Genomic DNA, 24,757 nt, shown 5'->3' on the forward strand with positions numbered 1-24,757 from the left:
AGAGACAGGGTCTCACATGCACTTGATCACAAATAAAGACAGGGTCTCATAGGTACTTGAGATGTTTCAAATGTGTACCAATTAAGGACAACACTAGCAATCAGTCAAGTGTTATTACAGAGTGACTTTATTCTTGTCACAATATGCTGTATGTGATTTCCAAATTTTACACGCTAATCCTGCACAAGCCAAATGGTGCATCTCGAGTCATGGATTGATGACGTCATATGTGATGCGTTCATGAGCATCGGTTCACACAAGTATATATATATATATATATATATATATATATATATATATATATATATATATATATATACCAGTATGTTCGTTGGCACATCAAACCAATATAATATCTCTTGAATATGAGTATATATATATGATTGTGATCTGTATTAGAACTGAAATCAGACTTATTCATCACCTAAGACATTTACCTGACTTTTTGCTTTGGATCAAGTATCAATTGTGTCCCCCATCCGCAGGCCATTGTTTGAATCTCAGAATGACACTGATGATACTGATCATGCTGATGATGATCCATGCTCAGTCCACGCCATTCCCAGTCTTACTCTGGTCTTTTCTCCAAGAGTAATCTGTCACACTGTTCCCATGTTTATATGACTGATATATCACTGATGTTGTTTACATATCATGTGTGCCTCTTAGCGGGATCAGAATTGAAGGCAGTTTGATTTGTTTCAGACGATCGAGCCTCCATAACGTGAGTGACTTGTTTGTGATGGGAGCTGCCCTGATACTGGAGTCCCAGGTGCTCTTGCACTGGTGTGAAAATCAGGGCTGGGGGCCCCTCGGGATCACCGGCATCTCCATGGGGGGACATGTAAGTACTGACCAAGACTCACACAGGCTGGGATGGGGCAGGCCAGGCTTGGAGATGCCTCAACATCTCCTGGGGAAGGTGGATGTATGTAAATCTCCATGGGAAGGTGGTTGTATGTAAATATCCAGGGGAAGAGGGATGTATGTAAATCTCCAGGGGAAGGTGGATGTATGTAAATCTGCAGGTGAAGGTGATGTATGTATGTAAATCTCCAGGGGAAGGTGGATGTATGTAAATCTGCAGGGGAAGGTGGATGTATGTAAATCTCCAGGGGAAGATGGATGTATGTAAATCTCCAGGGGAAGGGGGATGTATGTAAATCTCCAGGGGAAGGTGGATGTATGTAAATCTGCAGGGGAAGGGAAGGTGGATGTATGTAAATCTCGAGGGGAAGGTAGATGTATGTATGTAAATCTGCAGGGGAAGGTGGATGTATGTAAATCTCCAGGGGAAGGTGGATGTATGTAAATCTCCAGGGGAAGATGGATGTATGTAAATCTCCAGGGGAAGGTGATGTATGTAAATCTCCAGAGGATCTATGAAAATCTGCAGGGGAAGGTGGATGTATGTAAATCTGCAGGGGAAGGGGGATGTATGTAAATCTCCAGGGGAAGGTGGATGTATGTAAATCTGCAGGGGAAGGGAAGGTGGATGTATGTAAATCTCCAGGGAAAGGTAGATGTATGTATGTAAATCTGCAGGGGAAGGTGGATGTATGTAAATCTGCAGGGGAAGGTGGATGTATGTAAATCTCCAGGGGAAGATGGATGTATGTAAATCTCCAGGGGAAGGTGATGTATGTAAATCTCCAGAGGATCTATGAAAATCTGCAGGGGAAGGTGGATGTATGTAAATCTGCAGGGGAAGGTGGATGTATGTAAATCTGCAGAGGAAGGTGGATGTATGTAAATCTCAAGGGGAAGGTGGAATTATGTAAATCTGCAGGGAAAGGTGGATGTATGTAAATCTCCATGGGAAGATGGATGTATGTAAATCTCCATGGGAAGATGGATGTATGTAAATTCCAAGGGGAAGGTGGATGTATTTATATCTCAAGGGGAATGTGGATGTATGTAAATCTCCAGGGGAAGGTGGATGTATGTAAATCTCGAGGGGAAGGTGGATGAATTTATATCTCCAGGGGAAGGTGATGTATGTAAATCTCCAGGGGAAGGTGGATGTATGTAAATCTCCAGGGGAAGGTGGATGTATTTATATCTCCAGGGGAAGGTGGATGTATTTATATCTCCAGGGGAAGGTGGATGTATGTTAATCACCAGGGGCAGGTGGATGTATGTAAATCTGCAGGGGAAGGTGGATGTATGTAAATCTCCAGGGGAAGATGGATGTATGTAAATCTGCAGGGGAAGGTGGATGTATTTATATCTCCAGGGGAAGGTGGATGAATTTATATCTCCAGGGGAAGGTGATGTATGTAAATCTCCAGGGGAAGATGGATGTATGTAAATCTGCAGGGGAAGGTGGATGTATGTAAATCTCCAGGGGAAGGTGGATGTATTTATATCTCCAGGGGAAGGTGGATGTATTTATATCTCCAGGGGAAGGTGGATGTATGTAAATCTCCAGGGGAAGGTGATATATTTAAATCTCCAGGGGAAGGTGGTTGTATGTAAATCTCCAGGGGAAGGTGGATGTATGCAAATCTCCAGGGGAAGGTGATATATGTAAATCTCCAGGGGATCTATGAAAATCTGCAGAGGAAGGTGGATATGTGTAAATCTCCAGGGGAAGGGAAGGTGGATGTATGTAAATCACCAGGGGCAGGTGGATGTATGTAAATCTGCAGAGGAAGGTGGATGTATGTAAATCTCCAGGGGAAGGTGGAATTATGTAAATCTCCAGGGGAAGGTGATGTATGTAAATCTCAAGGGGGAAGGTGGATGTATGTAAATCTGCAGAGGAAGGTGGATGTATGTAAATCTCCAGGGGAAGGTGGATGTATGTAAATCTCAAGGGGGAAGGTGGATGTATGTAAATCTCAAGGGGGAAGGTAGATGTATGTATGTAAATCTCAAGGGGGAAGGTGGATGTATGTAAATCTGCAGAGGAAGGTGGGTGTATGTAAATCTGCAGAGGAAGGTGGAATTATGTAAATCTGCAGGGAAAGGTGGATGTATGTAAATCTCCAGGGGAAGATGGATGTATGTAAATCTCCATGGGAAGGTGGATGTATGTAAATTTCAAGGGGAAGGTGTATGTATTTATATCTCAAGGGGAATTTGGATGTATGTTAATCTCCAGGGGAAGGTGGATGTATGTAAATCTCAAGGGGAAGGTGGATGTATTTATATCTCCAGGGGAAGGTGGATGTATTTATATCTCCAGGGGAAGGTGATGTATGTAAATCTCCAGGGGAAGGTGGATGTATGTAAATCTCCAGGGGAAGGTGATATATTTAAATCTCCAGGGGAAGGTGGTTGTATGTAAATCTCCAGGGGAAGGTGGATGTATGTAAATTCATGGGAAGGTGGATGTATGTTAATCTCCATGGGAAGGTGGATGTATTTATATCTCCAGGGGCAGGTGGATGTATTTAGATATAGAGAATCTCACCCGAGTGTCTTTTGATATCAAATATATCAACACTTGTTGATAAAAGTGGGAAAACTACAAGGCTGATGAGTATTTCCACTTTTATCAATGAGTGTTGTTATATTTTATATTAAAAGACGCGAGGATGAGATTTTATTTATCATCTGACATCATTCTTCTTCCAACTTTTTCAGTTTGTAGAAAGTAAATATGCAATATGTTCAGTGTAAAAAGTACTGCTAACAGCTTCTGTAGCAGAGCCATTAGTGATGTAATTTGATTGTGATGTCATGTTAACCAATGACATCACAATGGTCTGCAAAGCATTGTGATGCAATTTCATTGCAGCGATATCTACAATGTAGATATCGCTTTATCTCATCCAAGCGATATCTCCTGTGGGAGCCAGTTTTGGATGATAAATGTAGACACCCTGTTGATGCTCTCCTAGATGGCCTCCCTGGCAGCCTCCAACTGGTGCAAGCCGCTGACGCTGGTACCATGCCTTTCCTGGAGTACTGCTTCCGTGGTCTTCACACAGGTGAGTTACACTGCTTCCGTGGTCTTCACACAGGTGAGTTACACTGCTTCTGTGGTCTTCACACAGGTGAGTTACACTGCTTCTGTGGTCTTCACACAGGTGAGTTACACTGCTTCTGTGGTCTTCACACAGGTGAGTTACACTGCTTCCGTGGTCTTCACACAGGTGATTCTCTTTCTGATTAAATCCTCCTTGGGGCACTTATTGCATTTTCCTTGCTCAAGAAAATCTATATGACATAGTTGTAACCATTTTCCTTAATAAAAAATGTTACCACACAAAAAACTTCGTTTTTGTATGATATACGACCACCCTTACGGGGCCTCACCCCCAACGGCGCCTCACGCCAGGGGGAGCAACTCTCACCCAAATCACTTTCCTTATGTCATCTGTAAGAGACAGACGTGTTGATTTTTCACACAAGACAAAAATAAGAGAAATCTATCGTTCGACAAGAACCATGGCTGACCAAACTGTATGTATGGTACATTTCTTTCTTTGCAAAGGCGTAATACCTCGCATTGTGAAGTTATAGAGTTGTAATAATACGCCACGTGCACGGTACCTTTGAATTCAAATGGCCGTAATGGCGTCCATATTGTAGTTCCACGGGCTGATACATGTAACACCAAGGCCATTAAGAAACGGCTTGGGGTTTTGTTATATCATACAGCATTGGTCTACAATTTTTTCCTTTACAAAACCCAAGGTGGTGTGTTAATTCATAAACTACACTTACCTTTTTTACGGGTTTTTACACCTTAGCGCGTAACACGCCCCTTTGGTGTTATAATTATACTACACATTGGCTATTAGTATCGCGTTACAAATCGCATTCTACATTACGCCTTTGCTTCTAGTTTCACAATTTATGCACGTTTCTTTCCGATCTTTATATCGCACTGATACACGTTGATACCCTTCCCGCCCACCTCAGAAATTACGGTCTTGTTTACAAGACCTTCAAACTGTGTACGGGTTGTTCTAAGACAGGCACGAACGCTGCCGAATATGTCTGGCGGAGGACATTGCCTTTACCCCCCGGGGCCCCCAAAAGAGACAAGTTGACTTGTTCCACTTTAAAGAGGTCTATTAAAGGCGGGGGTAGATATCAGATCTACTAAGACATCCCCCTCTCCCCATCTAAAAAGGGTAAAAAAGCTGCCGAGATTGTCTCCCCCGCTCCCTCTCCGGGGGCCGGGGGAGAAGGCTCGAGGGTCCCCGTAGTAAGCACTGCACCCTCTCCTGCACTGTCTTTGGCAGACTTTTCTGCGTTACTTAAGTCGCAGATGGCGTCGATGATGGAGGAGGTAAAGTCTCAGCTCCGAGAGGAGATGCGGACCGAGCCTTCCCCGTTGTCGGCGCCGGACGCGGCTTCGAGACCTTGTGATATGCCCGGCGTCGGCCGAGGCAGGCAACTTGGTCTCGGGGACGATCTCAGACCGAGCTCGAGGTCACTCCCCAGCGGAGGGGTGGCGGGCGCCGGCCCGTGCACTACCGACGCACAATTTTTCCCTAGCGGAGCCAGACGCCTCTTCCGAGGCCGAGGCTTTCACTAGTGGATTCGTAGCCCGGAGCCAGGGGGGTTCCCTTGGTCTCGGGGACGATCCGAGACCGAGCTTCGGCTCCGGCTCGAGGTCGCTCCCCAGCGTAGTGGTGGCGGGCACCGGCCAGTGCACTACAGACGCACAATTTTCCCTAGCGGAGCCAGACGCCTCTTCCGAGGCCGAGGCGTCCACTAGTGGATACCTAGCCCGGAGCCAGGTTGGTTCCCTTTGTCTCGGGGACGATCCGAGACCGAGCTTCGGCTCCGGCTCGAGGTCGCTCCCCAGCGTAGTGGTGGCGGGCACCGGCCCGTGCACTACCGACGCACAATTTTCCCTAGCGGAGCCAGACGCCTCTTCCGAGGCCGAGGCGTCCACTAGTGGATACCTAGCCCGGAGCCAGGTTGGTTCCCCTTGTCTCGGGGACGATCCGAGACCGAGCTTCGGCTCCGGCTCGAGGTCGCTCCCCAGCGTAGTGGTGGCGGGCACCGGCCCGTGCACTACCGACGCACAATTTACCCTAGCGGAGCCAGACGCCTCTTCCGAGGCCAAGGCTTTCACTAGTGGATACCTAGCCCAGTGCCAGGTGGGTTCCCTTGAACCTCCGGCACCTCGGCACCGGGACTCGGCCTCGGGCCGGGTGCAGAGACACGTGCGGGACAGGATTGTCCATGTACTGCCTCAGGTTGCTGCGCCCATGCCAGAGTCGGAGACACCCAACTTGACTAAGGTCAAGCAGGGCCGGCGGTTGCCCCCCCTTTCCCGTGTGCGGTGCGGAGTTGAAGGCTGCTTACATATGCTTCGAGGAGCAATATCATAATGCATGCCAACAGCTCCGTGTGTCCGTACACTCCGCGTATCTGTCGGCTGTACAGAGGGAGTTACCGGGAGAGGGGCCGGCCGACTCTTCGGAGTTGGCCGCGCAACTAACATTATCTTGCGCGGGACGCTATTCGTAGCTGTGCATCGCAGATGATGTGCGCTGTTATGTGCATGCGCAGGCGGTGGATGTCGGTATCTAAATACTCGACTTACACACGCCAAGACCTACTTGCTTTGCCGTATAAGAGGGTGCCACCCTCTTCCCTGGGGCTCAGCAGGCGGTCCGAGAGGCTGCTCAATTGTATACTTCCATCAAAGACTCATAAGGCCTTGTTGGAGGTACCAAGCGTTAAAACCGCGTAAGTGGGCCTCTCCAATTGTCCCCTCCTACGCTAACGCACGGGTCAGACGTCCACACCTGCTTGGAAGCCGCCGCTTCCTTCAGGTATAAGGGCGCCGTGAGGAGCAAGAGAGGCACGGGCCGGGGCAAGGCAGCTGGTCGAGGCCAACAGCTTTTTCGCGGGGCTGGGAACGATGGGTTCCCATTAGCGCCCGAAGAGCCCCGGGTGAACCCATAGTCGCAAGTTATCGGGAAAACTCATCCGCTCCTCCACTTTTCCGGGATAAAGCACACACCGGTGCCTGCTACCCGAGAGAAGGCGGAATTCCTCCGTGCCGAGGTCGACGCACTTCTTATGAAAGCTGCGATCGAACCGGGTCCCGAGGGACAGGAAAGCGAGGGCTTCTACTCGACTTGTTTCCTAGTCACCAAACAGTGATCTCAACTGTCGAGACAGGAGAAAGGCGTATTTTAAGTCTATTGACGTTAGCCAATCTCCACATACCAATACATCCAGAGTTCAAGAAATACCTGAGGTTTTCTTTCGACGGGAGGTGTTATCAGTTCAGGGTTCTACCATTCGGGATCTCCACGGCCCCGAGGGTGTTCACCAAGCTGATGTTGATTCCCGCCCAAGTGGCCAGGTCAAAAGGTCGGTTCTGCCATCCGTACCTCGACGACTGGGTTACTAAGAGCTCTATTGCAATCCCTGAGTCAGATAGCTACACAACAAGTGATAGATATTCTGATCACTCTAGGGTGGATGGTCAATCTCAAGAAGTCAGATCTGAGCCCCACTCAGAATCTAGTCTTCCTAGTGGCTAATTTCAACACGGTGAGAGGACGTGTATCTCTGTCACAAGATATCAAGTCCCTTAAGCGCAAGTCACACTGCTCGTACATGGCTCCAGTTACTGGACAACATGGCGGCGACAGTGGATTTGGTCTGGCGGGCGCGCTTGAGAATGAGTCCCATTCAACAAGCACTCCGTCGACTTTGGGCGAACTCGGAAGATCTCGAGACTGTGCTCGAGACTCCGTAGTGGCTCATTACACACCTCCAGTGGTGGACCGAGGTCGGGAATCACTCCCGTTCCGTCTCTCACAGTTCAAACAGACGCGTCACTCTCCGGCTGGGGAGGCGTTCTGAATGATCACACTGCCTCGGGACTATGGTCCCAGCAGGAGATCAAACTGCATATCAATGTGCTAGAACTGAGAGCGGTCAGGTTGGTGTTCCAACGCTTCCCGGATCTGCTTCGTGGCCAAGTGGTTCGTCTAGAGATGGACAACCAAACGGCGATGACTTACATCCGGAAGCAGGGGGGAACGGCGTCTCCGTCGCTTCGACGAAAGACGTGGCAGTTCCTACTATAGTGCGACTCTCACGATATCAGGGTGCTACCTGTTTATCTCCCGGGGGTGGACAACGTCCGTGCGGACGCTCTGTCTTGCCGGATCCTCGCTCCTCACAAGTGGAGGCTCGACCCGGGGATATTCGGGATTTTCTCCCTGTTATACAGGTCGTTACAGGTGGATCTGTTTGCGTCTGGGTTAAATAACCAGACACCAACGTTCTGCTCCCGAGTCCACGACCCGAGGTCGGTGGCACCGGACGCCTTTCAGCTAGATTGGACGGACAGTTCTGTGGGCATTCTCCCCAGTACCTCTGATTTCCAAGGTCCTGTCTCAGCTAGGCACTCAGCCTGCGCGACTAATTGTGCTCCTGGCACCTCTTTAGTCGGCGCAGAGTGGGTTTCCAGTAATACTCAGGTTTCTGGCTCAGCCTCCTGTTATATTACCTTTACGACCGGACCTCCTATCCCAGAACGGGGCCCTCCACCCGAATCTCAGGATTCAATGGGTGGCTTGGCCACTGTCAGGAATCGCCTCCAGAAGAGCGGTATTCCTGCACGAGTTGCAGACACAATACTGGCTTCGCGGAGGGATTCGACAAACGTTCAGTACGATAGATAGGCCTGCTATGCGCCCAGGTGTGTCGATAGAGGGATTGCAGATCTTTTTTCTGCAGATCTCGTATCCGTGCTTGAGTTTCTCCAGTCGCGACTAGATGACGGCCTGGCCGCATCAACAGTCCGAGGGTACTCTACAGCTATCGCAGCTTTTCACGTCCCTGTCGACGGGGCACTTCTGGGTGCACACCCATTAGTGCAGCGCTTTTTAGCAGGTGTGGACAGGATCCGACCGCCAGTCCGGCGGATCAGTCCCCCTTGGGACTTGTCAATCATTCTAGATTGGCTGTCCGGTCCTTCCTTTCGGGATCTGTCGTCTCTCTCTCTTCAGCTGTTGAGCTGGGAGACGGCGTTCCTTGTGGTGGTAACGTCCGGCAGACGGGTAGGCGACATTCGTGTTATGTCAGCCGATCCCAAAATAACTGTCTTCCATGGGGTCGATAAATATCACCGGGACAGTCAGTTTTCGTCTACCGGACTATTACCGTCCTAGGGTCGCACACGATTCCACGTGAACGGCTCCTATTGAGCTACCCGCTCTTTCACAGCCTTCCTCGTCGGGGACCACTGCAAGACATGCTCATGTCTTGGATGTCCGCACGACTCTCAAGGCCTATATCAGCAGAAATATGGGTGTCCGTAAGGATAACCAACTATTTTGCTGTTACTGCGGTAGGAAGGTTGGCTCACCTGCGAGTAAACAATCTATCTCGAGGTGGATAGTTTCAAACATTTGTACAGCGTATACGCATACAGGCAGGGACCCCCCTACCAGGTTGAAGGCTCATTAGGTTAGAGCAGTGGCTGCGTCAAAAGCGTACGCCGCGGCTCTGCCCATTGAGCAGATCTGCTCCGCGGCTATTTGGAGCCAGCCGAGCACGATTCATCAAACCTTACCAACTCGACAAACACTCAAGCGAGCGTACTCGGTTTGGTCAGTCAGTTCTCCGAACTGGGCAAAGTTCTAATCTCTAGCTGATTGAGCATTCGAGATTTTAGACAGTCTTCCGGTTATACTGCTCAGTAATGGTCCGGATTTTATCTTCTGCGGTGGATAAATATCAGTCCTTACTACTCGATAATACTCGTATTTTGCGCACGCACTCCTTCGATCCTCGGGGACCCTCTGGCCTAGCTCAGCGCTGGTTATGGTCTCTCGTGATCTACGCCCTTATATCACTTGTTCAAAAAAGTGTGGGGGGGTGGGAGGTGTTTCGAGTTCTCAACTTATGACAAGCCGCAAAAACAGGCTTTATCATAATATATGGTCGACCACGCCCTGTCTCTAGCCCCCGCCTTTCGACGGTGGTGCCTCACGATAAGGTTGGTTCCATTTATTGAACTCAATATTTTATTCTGTTGAATAATCAAATACGATGTATTTATTTACGCCTGTTGCTGACGGATGCCACTTCCTAGATTATCTTTGGGAGTCTGTCTTGATGCAATAAGTGCCCCAAGGAGGATTTAATCAGAAAGAGAATTTTACAAACCTGTAGAGGTTATGAATTCTCTGATGAAATCCTCCTTGGGGCACGGCCACCCACCTCCCCACATTCCGTCAGCATTTGACATATGGAAAGTGATTTGGGTGAGAGTTGCTCCCCCTGGCGTGAGGCGCCGTTGGGGGTGAGGCCCCGTAAGGGTGGTCGTATATCATACAAAAACGAAGTTTTTTGTGTGGTAACATTTTTTATTAAGGAAAATGGTTACAACTATGTCATATAGATTTTCTTGAGCAAGGAAAATGCAATAAGTGCCCCAAGGAGGATTTCATCAGAGAATTCATAACCTCTACAGGTTTGTAAAAGTTACACTGCTTCTGTGGTCTTCACACAGGGGAGTTACACTGCTTGCGTGAAGATCTGGGGTAGAATAGGTCTTCAGCAACCCATGCTTGCCGTAAAAGGCGACTATGCTTGTCGTAAAAGGCGACTAACGGGATCGGGTGGTCAGGCTCTCTGACTTGGTTGATGCATGTCATCGTTTCCAATTGTGTGGATCGATGCTCATGTTGTCAATCACTGGATTGTCTGGTCAAGACTCGATTATTTACAAACCGCCGTCATATAGCAGGAATATTGCTGAGTGTGGCGTTAAACACCGGTTTATCTGTTCTTGCCCTAATGGCACAAGTCTGTCTGTCTGTCCTGATGTAGCTGTCTCAGCGTCACATGCCGTTCACTATGTTCACTATGTTCACTATGTCACTCAGCTTAATGACAGCTGATGTCCGTGTGTAACATGAAAGCACTTCACAGAACAGAGAACTCTGAATGCTTGCTGGTGATAATGTGCCAGTCACCGATCAGCTGATAGCTGTGTGCAGATGTTGTCTTGGAGATCAGCGAGCGGAGCAGGAGTTCTCGCCACAACACCTGTTACTACTAGTTCCATGATAGGCGTTGTCACGGTCCACTGACCTCTCCTGTTGCTGGGATGCCGAGGATTTAGTTAATCTATGTATGGACTCAGCAATTTAATGCAATTGATATAATTAGAAAAAAAAAAGAAAAAAAATTATTTATGTGTTTTTTCTTTTAATAAAATAAAAAGTTATTTTTATTTTTATTTCCACTCTTTTTTTCTCTCAAAAAAAATATAATTTCTACAATAAGCAACTGTTCACATTTTATATAATATTTGATTAAATTAATTGCATGTTGTCTGTAGCCACTGCTAAAACCTAACTGAGAGAACAAAGCCTTCTCTAATAGAAGTACATATGTCACTGTAATAATACAAATTAGAAAGGCCTTCGAAGTATTGCTCAATTCTTGACTGACTGAATATTCCCTGTCATACTCCTGCTATACACACGGTATACTCGTGCTGTACACTGCTATACTCATGTTGTACCAAAGTTCATGTCTGTTATTGTTAATGACAGTATGATAGATATTATTTTCCTGGGATTCAGAGGCCATCTGTTGAAATCTATTCAGATCCACATGTAGAACTTGTGTAGGGATGTTGTGATATGTTGGTTCAGTGCAATACATATTTAATCAAGTAGTATATCACAGTACAGGCTGCACGTATTCAGTTACAGCTGGGTTTGACAGCTGGTAATAGGATTAACACAGTGAGTAAAGGTGTAATTTCTACTGGTGATGGTGTTTACAACATGTTTGCTTGTTTAGTATTGTGTCCTCTTTAGAGAGTTAACATGGTTTTTTGTGTGTTTGAGCTTGACAATTATTATTTCAACAGGTTGGCTATATTGTGTTAAAACTCCTCTCAGGTCCAAGACATGCCAGTATGCATTATGAATATTGTAATAAGTTCCTGATTCCTATGAAACATATTGAAGGCATTTTCAGTTCATGGGTGAGCAGTGTTTTGCAATTAATCTTATCACATTAACTTAAGAAGAAAGACAAGTTCTATGGATGAACAACTTCTTTATTACAATTAGTGCGACGTTTCGTTTTCGCACTAATTGTAATAAAGAAGTTGTTCATCCATAGAACCTGTCTTTCTTCATCACACCAACTACTAAATGCCACTGAAAGAAGTCACATTAACTAGTTGTGTTAAAAATAAGAATATAAATGGTAATGCTTAGCTATGTACGTACCACTCTGACAGTGATGAGATTGTCAGCGATAGATTGTTGCAGACTGTTTAATGAGAGTCAGACTGTAGCAATATCAATATTGATAAGCTGCATATGACTATTAATAATATTAAACTAGGAAAACAAATACCCTACCAGTTTGCACATTTTTTTGCCTTGATGAAGATTCTAATGATACCGTGACTGGTTAATCGAGTAATAGAGACAGGCCTACCGTACGTCAAATACGAGATCTGCTTCTATCTTTGTGACCACCTCCGTCCAGTGGAAGAGCATCCGCTCCGTGGTCCAGTGGAAGAGCATCCGCTCCGTGGTCCAGTAGTGGAGCGTCCGCTCCGTGGTCCAGTAGTGGAGCATCCGCTCCGTGGTCCAGTGGTGGAGCGTCCGCTCTGTGGTCCAGTAGTGGAGCATCCGCTCCGTGGTCCAGTGGTGGAGCGTCCGCTCTGTGGTCCAGTGTTGGAGCATCTGCTCCATGGTCCCGTGGTGGAGCGTCCACTCCGTGGTCCAGTGGCGGAGCGTCCACTCCGATGTCCAGTGGTAGAGCGTCCACTCCGTGGTCCAGTGGTAGAGCGTCCACCCAGAGAGCCCTGGGTTCAATCCCTGGCCACATCATACCAAAATATGTTAAAAGATGGTACTTGTTGTTACCCTGTCTGACGCTCTGCATTCAGGGGAGAAAACAAGGACTGGTCTGCTCTGAATCAGAATCCTGTGTCTGAGTGGGGTATTCATATTAAACTGCAGCATGGTATCTCTATAGGCTAGCACTATAAATCAGCATCAGTCCAACTAGTACAAGCAGCCACAGACACTCGTGCATGCACGCCGCTATATAAGTGCAATAATCTTTGACGCAACGTTAAACCCCATTCCACCTCACTTTCACTTCAAGCTTGGTCTGTTGGCCCTACAACAGTGCTGGTGGGTTTCACCAAGGTGTTCAGCATCTGTGTTATGTGTCCCCGTGGGCGTGTCTCCCTGAGTACACTGACACGCTGTGATGTACTGGGACACGACTGAACACAATGTGCAGCCAAGAGTCACTCACTACTTAACCTTCCATGTTATCAGGAATTGAATCATTGCAAATAATAACAGAAAGTCATGAAATTACTCGTCCTTCTTAAATGCTTTTGTGTTTCCTGTTCAGAGATGGCCCTCTGTGTGAGAAGGGTAGTACAGGAGTAGGTTTTGCAGGGCGTGATGACAATCTAGCCTCTTTGATTTTAGTGACTTAAGTGCGTTCGTTCGTGCGTGCTTGCATGTGCAGTTTTTTTTACTGTGATGTGTGTTGCAGGGCGTCATGAGCGCAGCTATTCCCTGGCAGGTGCTGGAGTCTCAGTATTTCGAGGACCATGTGTACGAACAGGAGATCAAGAAGCTGATCCACTCACCGGAGGAGGTATATACAAAATCACTACAGGAAAGGGTCCAGTATGTTTACAAACTGTATCCTACCCTTCCACAACCCAGGCATACATGTATTGCCAGTACTTCACTGCATTGTCGACACCCTTGTCCCCCCCTCAGCAACAAATACATCAGCAGACAGTCAACCACAGGTTAGAGATCTTGTCTTGGCACAATGACTGTTGAAAGTGTATGCTGAAGTACGGTAAACTCCAGTTATACCGAACTCAAAGGGACAACAGTGTTCACATGTACCGGTAATTACCAGTTTTTTACCGGTAAATATAGGTTTGGACCAGTAATTCATGTGACTGCCAGTCCCTGTGGACTGGCAAATAAAGTACCTTATAAATCTTTGATGTTGAACAAAACATTGGGGATATTCATATAAGCATATATTTCAAATGAATCTTTCCCCTGGTCTATATTTAGTGCAAGGAAATAACATTTTGCTTTGCATGAGGTGAAATATTCATTTGTAGTGAAATATTTTAAAAAAGGAGAAAATTGTGACTGAACTTTGTGTGAATGACGTGTAGATCTCTCTAAATTACTTCAGAGATGACGTCATTGCATTGAACATGATGTTGAAAGAATTAAAACCAGTTAATTTTCATACATTTGTTTATTTGTTGAAAGTCTGGACTGACAAAAATTAGGGAGGACTGGTAGTTTTTTGAGTTGCCAGACCCCAAGGACTGGTAGTTTTAAAAGCCGGCAGGAACACTGGGACGTCTTATTTTAGTTTGTTTGAACCATACTTTGTTATCAGCAGTTATACAGCATCTATACAGCAAATGGACAGGACCCCCCAAAATGTTTGTTATATCCATCAGTGCGTTATAAATGTAGTTTACTGACGGTGTGCGGTATTACGGGTTCACCGGTATATTGTGGTGCAAATCTTCAGTAATACGAACTGCGATACACTTGTAAATATAGCAATATATTGGGGCAAATATAAATAAGTATATTTATGTGTTCCTAATCGATATGGAGATGGAAAATAGTATCTTTCTGATACAACTTGCCTGACAATCTTTATATTAATTAGCGTGTACACATCACTACTTTCAAGCTCCTCACAGCGATAGCCCATTGGCAGAGCTCTCTATACCGAGATTATGACGAAGGTGCTACGTGCTAGGAAGGAGCTTGCATTACCATGTGACCATATTATCTCCCTTGATTGTGAATAGGTCTTCAGCAACCCATGCTTGCTGTAAAAGGTGACTATGCTTGTCGTAAAAGGCGACTAACCGGATCGGGTGGTCAGGCTCGCTGACTTGGTTGATACATGTCATCGATCCCAATTGCGTGGATCGATGCTCATGATATTAATCACTGGATTGTCTGGTCCAGACTCGATTATTTACAGACCGCCGTCATATAACTGGAATATTGCTGAGTGCAACGTTAAACAACAAACCAACCAAACCAATCCCTTGATCGTTGCTGGGATACAAAATGGCAGATGATTTCGACACCGTCCCAAATAAGCGAGCCAAGGCTGATGTAAATGTAAATTCGCAATATATTGCAATACGTATCGCAATACAGGTTAAAGTATGACAATATATTGCAATACAATATTGCGGTATGTACAAAATCAGGTCTGCACCAGACAATCCATTCCTTGACATAAGTTGACATTGTCAGTCACAGTGATCTGTCAATTGCAAGATCTGTCAGTAACAATGACCTCTGTCAATGTCCTGGGTAGAATAGGTCTTCAGCAACCCATGCTTGCCCTGAAAGGTGACTAACCAGGATCAGATGGTCAGACACGTTGACTTGGTTGATGCATGTCATCGTATCCCAATTGCTTGGATTGATGCTCATGATCTCAATCACTAGATTGTCTGGTCCAGACTCGATTATTTACAGATCGCCATCATATAGCTGGAATATTGCTGTGTACGGCATTAAACAACAAAAAATGAAACAATAATGTCAGTCATAATAATCTCTGTCACTAATGTCACTCACAATGACGTCTGTCAGTCTGTCTCTGTCCACAGGCGCTGCGTGGAGCTTATGGTATGGGGAAGAAGTTTGTGTCTGCCTTCTCATCCCGGCACCCTGACCCAGACGTCAACATGGACAAGAAACCCGGCAACATACGGTCCCCTAGTCCCGGAACTCCCAGTCCCGGAACTCCCAGTCCCGGAACTCCCAGTCCCGGAACTCCCAGTGTTGACATTGGAGCAAGGGGCTTTAGCTCAGCGGTCAGTCTACCACCTGACAGCGCCACGGTCAAGACCAATCAAGCTGCTGGACAGAAAGTTGCTAACTGGAGAACAGAGCCTTTGACATTACAACATGCTAGTGCCAAATCAAAACTATTTCGTGTGCCTTTTAATGGCAAGTCGGAGGCGGTTAGCTACCCTAAGACCTTGAAGAAGGAGGCCCTACAGTTTATGGTAGGAGTGATGGATGAGTGCACGCATCTAGGGAACTTCTCTGTACCCATTGACCCCGAACTTATCATCATCGTCGCAGCCATGCAAGATGCATATATCCCCCGAGACGATGTTCTGAGACTGGACCAGCTATGGCCCGGCTCGGAGGTGCGGTATCTGGACAGAGGTCATGTCACTGCCTTCCTCCTCAATCAGTTTGTCTTCAGGTAGGCACTGTGTTTAGGTTGCAGGGGTTAAACTTGCCTAATATTTTCAAATGGACAACTTAATTTATCACAAATTCATGACAGTTCTTTTTGTTTGTAGCAATTGAATTTGTGATCCTTTTCAGAACATTGATTAGAAAACAAAATGTTACCATGGTTACTCTGTTTAATGATTACATAAGGAATATGATAGAAGCACAGACCTACCAGTAAAATTTAGGGCCAAAAGGTTCTGCAGCTCACCTGAATTTTTAGAACTGTCTAAATAGTGATCAGGTTGTCATAGCATAATGGCCATTGAGTATGAAAATTAATAAGTTGGGTGTTCATCAGGAAATACTGTACACCTTTCAGCTGAAGGGAGATGCAGAGTTGCCTCCCCTTAATGTGCCAGAACCCTATGATAATATTTCTATATTTGTCAGCACCATACCTATGCTCATGTATTTCATGAGAGTGATAAACATCTAAGACCAGCATCACTTTGGGCATTTCCCCCTCATCAGTTTGAAAAGCCATGATATAATTGAAATAATGTTCAAAGCGACATAAAATACAAAAGTCACCCACTCTCAGCTGTGACATCCCCATCCTGACGCTATGAAACCCTTGTTTGTCTGTACTGTAAGACTTGATTACACCACAGCCTGCTACAGGAAGGCAGTAATATCACTTTCTGAAATGCAGACTGCATTCGCTGTTAGTCATTGAATGAGGTAACTTGTTCTGTCATGTCTTTTCTTCTTCTTTTTTCAGGAAAGCAATAATTGATGGATTTAACCGCCAGATAGCCAAATACTACAGTTAACGACGTGTGTGTCTAGCTGACAGTCACCGGACACATGTGTGAGAGTGTATGTGTGTTGATTGTCTACCTCGCAGGATAGTTCCGACAGCTGGGTTTTACTGAACATTTTATGACTTTATTGGTCACAGTCACATAGTAATCAGGAAAACATATACATTGTACATAGAAGCGGGACATTTCATGTCCCTGACATCGTCAGACCTGTGAATTAGGGGTCAATCTAAATATAATCAGATCCCTACTCTGATATAGTACCTCTTCCTGCCTAAAGGTTTGACAAACTTTCATAAGAGTTTGCATCAAGTGAAATTTCTCATCTGCCAATCAGCATCCAGATTGCTAAATTTTCCAAGTGAGCAAGACATTTGGTGCAGCATATCATTTTTCTGTATGTTGTAAATAAACATACAAATATGAGTTCCAAATGGAAAGTAATGAATGTTTTAGAGGCCGTACAGTACAGTATGTGTTGTGGGTATTTTATACACATGGTCAAATCAAGGGAATTAGACTGTCTCACAGTCTCTGAACCATATTATTTCCCTTCCACGGAGCGGTTTCTGTCGTTCAAAAGTCCTAAATGAAGCAAGGCTAGATTTTCCTCAAGTTCTGAAACTTCCATTTCATTGGGCTCCTTTTCAATGTAAATTGAGTTATCTGTCCCTTTTAAAGTCCTATATTTCCAGAGACGAAGCGGTAGTCTAAGAGGGAATATGTGTGTTCTGTATTGATTTTCTTTTGATAGATCCAAAAAATGTATCAAGGTGGTAAGGAAATTTAGCTGAATGGTTTTAGAAAGCTGACATTCAATTAGCTGAAAAACAACACATCCTTCATATTGACAGGCAGTATCGGTAGGTTCATCTGTACAGAAGTAGAAACTAACATTTTTTGTCCACTTGTTCTTATAATAATAAAATTATGGTCCTTAACTATTGGGCAGTTTGGCAAGGACTACTGGACTAGTGCCAGTTTCTAACACTGACTGCAGTGAGGGTATGTCAGCTCTGCACACAGAGGTATCATAGCAGAGTAGAAGGTCTGATAGTTTATGTACCAGTGTATCAGTGGTCAAAATGTGTACTAAACTTGTTCTAAAACATCTTGAAACACAAAATGGCAGTATCAAGTATGTTTTCTGATAGTCTAGGGCAAGGTTGTATTCTGAATTTTCAGCAAAAATACTGAATCTGGTTTATATTGGTCGGTCATGCAACACTGGACACAATAACTTGAAATATCAATACAAATATGTCTGTAAGGTATTGAACCTTGTAAATAATTCGTCTAGGACCAAACTAAACATGGTTGATGCATTGATTGTTCAAGACATTGTAGCTGTACAGTGAACTTCAGTATGTCTCTCAGCTACTTGGTGAAGCCATTGCCACTATAAGCTTCTTTTGTTCAAGTAAAGCTTACAGCTGTCCAAATACATGTTGAGAGTAAATCCCACGTGTAGAGTTTTTGGCACAGACTGCATCTTTACTGAACGACTATAGATATGGTTAAAACAACACTTTTTATATGGTTTTGGTTTAAATATGAGACTGAAGGGAGACAGAAGCCTCTATCTTGAAATAATAATTGATCAAATTCTTAAAATATAGTCTCTGGCCACTGCAAACACCAAGTAGAGAGATCAAAACCTTCTCTGCTTGAAGTAAATTGGTTGACATTTGATCATTAATGATAAACATTTAACTTGTTTTTCTCCCTTGAAACTGACCGACCAAATGCCAAACAAATATTTATACTCATGTTTATGTCAACCTCACAAAGCTAAAATGCTTGCCACAAAAACTTCATGAATTACAAAACAAATGTGGCCTGATTCACAAAATGGTCTTAGCGCTACGACTGTTGTATGTCTCTGTTAAAGTACTGGCGTTACTATGGTTGTAGCTCTACAATCACTTTGTTTGGGGCCCCTGTGCTGTGTGTGTGTTATTTTCAGGGGAGCATGTTTTCAAATGCTAGAGCAACTGACACAGCTCTTGGATAAAGTTCATGTCACATAATGCTAGTCATAATACTGTGTGTGCTTTGTGGGATGGGGCCTTAGTGGCTTGTGTTGATCATGACATCTTTACAGTATTGAACCTGTGTACTTAGTACAATACTGACAAGTATTATCATTGCTGTCTTCTATGTTTATCACATTTATTCTCCTTCAATGGCTGCTTCCTTTGCCAGGACAGCTCAGCGTGATGCATGCTGGGAAGACAAGTTTTGAATCACATGCCGGACCAAACGTATTTTCAGGTGCACATTTTATGATTGTCATTACATTTTCATGAAATCCCAACATGCACAACACGGCATATTTAGCACTGTCTGAATATATTCTTTGTGAAATGTACAGTCGAACCTTGTGAAATATACAGTCAAACCCGGTTGTCTCGAAGTCACCTTCCGCTCCCTTCAAATATCTTCTATATTTAGCATCATTAATACTCTGTTCTGTCCAACTAGATGTGTCAAATTCCCAGTCGTTTCGGACTCAATAGGGAGTCTAATGTATCCAAATGAACCAAAAAAGTTCCCTGATGACTCAAACAGATCAAAATAAAATCATAATGCCCCCTCACCCACACTCGCCAAGCATTCAGCTAACTTCACACATGACTAACTGATCTCGGTACAATTGCCGCAACTACATCAAAGGCAGGATGCTTTCTAAATAACTGAGGACAACATCCAATGGAGCCCAATTAATAAGCACACCTTACATCAACGGGGCAAGCTGATTACTGTGCACACATCAGCACCAAGATACTGAAGTGTTCTTGCATGGGTACCGGTATGTGGTGAGAAAATCGAGAATTGAGTCAAACAAATTAATATTATGTTCATGATTCTATAATTTGGTTGTCCGAACCTCAGATAACTCAAACATTTTTCCAGGTCAACACAAGGTTTGACTGTTGTTGCAGACTTTGTAACTTACTGTCCACCCTTCAATCTGCAATACACTCCATGAGGATGATAACGTTATTCTGAGTGTTATAAGTAGTCTCAGCCCTAAATATGCCACCCCCTACAGCCAGAACCTGTTGGTCATTAGTTCAAGTCAGAAAAACGATTATGACCCTTGATCTGACAATCCCCTATCAGTTGCTGCTCTTTTAGAGCTGCTCACTCCTGATCAGGGTATAACGAATATGTGCTTTTGACAATCAGAGGTTTTTTTGTGCCTTTGTACTTATTAACTTTGCCAAACTTTATCTGCCAATAAGAGAATCAAAGGCATGAATTGCAGTTTTTGTCTTGCATGGAATATTCAGTTTATCATATGGAATTTTAGCGGCATTTGTATATACACGACGGTTGTAGTGCTACATGGTAACTTATTTGTCTGGTCAGTATTGTTTGATGTACATGGCCTGCATGGACCATGTAGTGTGTTAGGAGATGAGCCAGTCCTTGTCTGTGATAATCAGTCTTTTGAAGGTTGTTTTTTAGAGTGTTTGCATGTGTGAACATATACCCATCATGGCTGACACAGAACTGCATACCTCAGCAGTTTTACTGTGTTGGCTTCTGATCATGTTATGTCATTGTGATCTCAGGACAACAAACAGCTGGCACTGTTCGTCATAACATGTTGTAGTCCGAATATCACTTTGTCAGGTTGAAAAGGAAAAATGATTGTTTCTCAGAAAATTTGAAAGAAAATGGGCTAATTATCAGGTGCCTTCTCCACAAAGTGATCTTGGTGCTGAGACATGGACATTTAACATGGACTTACTACAGTCGCACTACAGTCGCTTGTGGAATGAGGTCCAGTTTAGAGAGTCATGTACATGATCCAGCAATGTTTTAATGCCAGGAATAGTGGCACAGAACTACAGTATTCAACGTAATAAGCGCCCAGGGCGCTTTCAAATATTTGAAATGGGGGCTCTTATTTGAATATTTTTTTGGTGAAAAAAAAACAGAGTTGAAAGATTGGAAACTTTGTGGTTTATGCTAACAGCCTGAAATGTTTATACACGACAGATATATCTTTCCAGAATTTAATTGTCCATAATTAGGGGTGCATATAACACATGAGTGCATATTATACACAAATAAATAAGTCTTGTGTACATTGATCAACCGGGAGGGGTGCTAATTGGGATTGTTCACTAGCCAATATATTAGCAAATATCTCTGTGGGCGCTTATTAGAGCAGGGCACTTATTGGATCAAATAAGGTATTTGTTTTCTCCTTTCACCTTTTGGTAGACACAGATAAAAAATCACAGATCTCACAGTTGACCCCTCAGAATATAAATGCGTTGAACAGTCCAGTATTTCATAGGCGTGCTGTTTGAAAATGAATCGGCAGCTCGACGTGTACGCCAGTGATGTTAGTGTCACTGTGTGATGCAACAACCTCGTTCATTTACAGTCTACATGCGCTGTCACATCAACTGACAATATCAGGGCGTGGCGTATTGTCAAATTTGCAACTTCTGCGCTGGTCATTAACTTGTGTGTCAACCAGTAGCTGCATTACCAGTCCGTAACACTCTCCAGACCACATTGTTTTAATAACATTAACATCAGTTAGTTGGGCTATTAAGTAGCTGCAGTACCACTCCGTGACACTTTCAAGACCACATTGTTTTAATAACATTAACATCAGTTAGTTGGGCCATTAAGTTGATAATGTTTGTCGTGAGACAAGTTTTTGCTGCAACAGCTGATATGGCTTCATAATGGATGATTAATCACTCTTAATGACTTTTATGGCTTAGATATGACAGCATGGTAACCTGCTTATGTATTGAGTTTGTTGAAAGCAGGGCACGATAAATCATTGCTATTATTTATGCTAAGACCTACCGTAAAGAGATGGTATACCACAGGTATCAGTAGAGTAAACCACAGGTATTCGTGGAGTAAACCACAGGTATTCATGGAGTACACCCCAGGTATTCGTGGTGTAGTCCGCAGGTATTCGTGGAGTACACCACAGGTACTCGTGGAGTAAACCACAGGTATTTGTGGAGTAAACTACAGGTATTCGTGGAGTAAACTACAGGTATTTGTGGAGTAAACTACAGGTATTCGTGGAGTACACCACAGGTACTCGTGGAGTAAACCACAGGTATTCGTGGAGTAAACTACAGGTATTCGTGGAGTAAACCACAGGTATTTGTGGAGTAAACTACAGGTATTCATGATGTAAACCGCAGGTATTCGTGGAGTAAACCACAGGTATTTGTGGAGTTAACTACAGGTATCAGTGGTGTAGACCGCAGGTATTCGTGGAGTAAACTACAGGTATTCATGATGTAAACCACAGGTATTCGTGGAGTAAACCGCAGGTATTCGTGGAGTAAACCACAGGTATTTGTGGAGTTAACTACAGGTATCAGTGGTGTAGACCGCAGGTATTCGTGGAGTAAACCACAGGTATTCGTGGAGTAAACCACAGGTATTTGTGGAGTAAACCACAGGTATTCGTGGAGTAAACCACAGGTATTCGTGGAGTAAACCACAGGTATTCGTGGAGTAAACCACAGGTATTCGTGGAGTACACCCCAGGTATTCGTGGAGTAAACCACAGGTATTCGTGGAGTAAACCACAGGTATCAGTGGTGTAAACCACAGGTATTCGTGGAGTAAACCACAGGTATTTGTGGAGTTAACTACAGGTATCAGTGGTGTAGACCGCAGGTATTAGTGGTGTACGCTGGCCACCCAGTATGTGTGTGCCTGACGCTGGTTGACTGACTGCAGCGCTGTGTGATGTGTGTCAGTAGTGTGTCATCAGTTTGTCGTGTGGAAGGATTTGTGTGCCAGAATAAACATTTTTAGCAAGATCCATCTGTTTGTTGTTTTTGTGCCATTATGTGCCTGAATTATTCAAGTTGAATGTGCTGTATGTGCTTGCTGTGCATGTTGTCTTGTCAAGTCATGTCCAAGTATTTTAAATTTTTTTATGATTGTCAAGGGGTTCTCCCTTGAGAACTACAGTACATGAGAACTGCAGCTTAAGCTGGCACTAGTTATGGTCCACTACAAGGGGCTGTTGACTGTGTGGGAATGGACTGACTCGTTATCTGCTACATAACATATCAAAGAACTACAACAAATTAGACTATCCTTGGCATTCATCAAAATATATTTTCATGAACTAAGATAGTTATTTGACATTGATATGAATATTAAATATATATAGATCTATTTTCAATTACTTTCATTACATTATTGGACTGGCAGCTAGCTCGTAAGGTCAAATGAGTTTGGCACATTGCAATCGTATCTTCTGGGCTTTACCCTGATTTGCCAAAGTGGGGGTCCAGGCAATATGAGGATCCCTTAAAGTAATGAAATGGTGTCATGTATTGGACACGCTTTTGTGCTTGACGTGAAAGTCCAGTATCCTGGTACTGCATGGTGTTCTCCTGTTGTTGTAGGAGCCCTTTCTTTACCTTCCTTACAGTAGGTTCTATTGCCACCACAGTACCAGAGGCATCCACTCACATTCTTACCTCTCCTGAACCTAGAGTGTGTGTTTGTTAAACTTGTAGTATTATGATGTCATACAACTAAGGAAACTAATCATGAAAGTTCTGCAACACTAGTCCCTTTATCACCAATACTAGTCCCTTTATCACTCATACCAGTCACTTATCACCAATACTAGTCCCTTTATCACTCATACCAGTCACTTATCACCAATACTAGTCCAGTTATCACTCATACCAGTCACTTATCACCAATACTAGTCCCTTTATCACTCATACCAGTCACTTATCACCAATACTAGTCCCTTTATCACCAATACTAGTCCACTTATCACCAATACTAGTCCCTTTATCACCAATACTAGTCCCTTTATCACTCATACCAGTCACTTATCACCAATACTAGTCCACTTATCACCAATACTAGTCCCTTTATCACCAATACTAGTCCCTTTATCATCAATACTAGTCCACTTATCACCAATACTAGTCCACTTATCACCAATACTAGTCCCTTTATCACTCATACCAGTCACTTATCACCAATACTAGTCCACTTATCACCAATACTCGTCCATTTATCACCCTTACTAGTCCCTTTATCACTCATACCAGTCACTTATCACCAATACTAGTCCCTTTATCACTCGTACCAGTCACTTATCACCAATACTAGTCCCTTTATCACTCGTACCAGTCACTTATCACCAATACTAGTCCACTTATAACCAATTCTAGTCCCTTTATAACCTATAGTAGTCCCTTTATCACCAATACTATTCCACTTATCACACATACTAGTCCCTTTATCACTCACACTAGTCCCTTTATCACTCACACTAGTCCCTTTATCACCAACACTAGTCCCTTTACACTCATACCAGTCCACTTATCACTCATACTAGTCCCTTTATCACCTATACTAGTCCACTTATCACCAATACTAGTCCCTTTATCACCAATACTAGTCCATCAATCCCAATTGCATGGATCGATGTTCATGATGTAAATCACTGGATTGTCTGGTCCAGACTCGATTATTTACAGACCGCCGTCATATAGCTGGAATATTGCTGAGTGAGGCGTAAAACAACAAACCAACCAACCAATACTAGTCCCTTTATTACTCATACTAGTCCCTTTATCACCTATACTAGTCCACTTATCACCAATACTAGTCCCTTTATCACTCATACTAGTCCCTTTATCACCTATACTAGTCCACTTATCACCAATACTAGTCCACTTA

The 24,757-nt window shown here is 44.2% G+C and overlaps 1 protein-coding gene and 1 long non-coding RNA gene across 2 annotated transcripts in view; both read left to right on the forward strand.

The window, feature by feature from the left end:
- The window catches only part of LOC124120959 (protein ABHD18-like), a 30,492-nt gene extending 12,291 nt beyond the window's left edge, over positions 1–18,201 (forward strand). The window contains exons 8-12 of the mRNA XM_046483889.2: positions 706–844; positions 3,849–3,938; positions 13,495–13,599; positions 15,629–16,236; positions 16,993–18,201. Coding sequence (XP_046339845.2) covers positions 706–844; positions 3,849–3,938; positions 13,495–13,599; positions 15,629–16,236; positions 16,993–17,044 — 994 coding nt within the window. The 3' untranslated portion in view covers positions 17,045–18,201. The remainder of the gene's footprint in view (positions 1–705; positions 845–3,848; positions 3,939–13,494; positions 13,600–15,628; positions 16,237–16,992) is intronic.
- Positions 18,202–21,100: 2,899 nt separating this feature from the next.
- Positions 21,101–22,860, forward strand: LOC124120956. Its single transcript, XR_006858939.2, has 2 exons — positions 21,101–22,428; positions 22,715–22,860. It is a non-coding gene; the product is annotated as an uncharacterized LOC124120956 (long non-coding RNA).
- Positions 22,861–24,757: the final 1,897 nt, after the last annotated feature.

This window comes from Haliotis rufescens, unplaced genomic scaffold (assembly GCF_023055435.1).
Source record: "Haliotis rufescens isolate VD_foot unplaced genomic scaffold, xgHalRufe1.0.p SCAF_50, whole genome shotgun sequence".
Taxonomy (NCBI): Eukaryota; Metazoa; Mollusca; class Gastropoda; order Lepetellida; family Haliotidae; genus Haliotis; species Haliotis rufescens.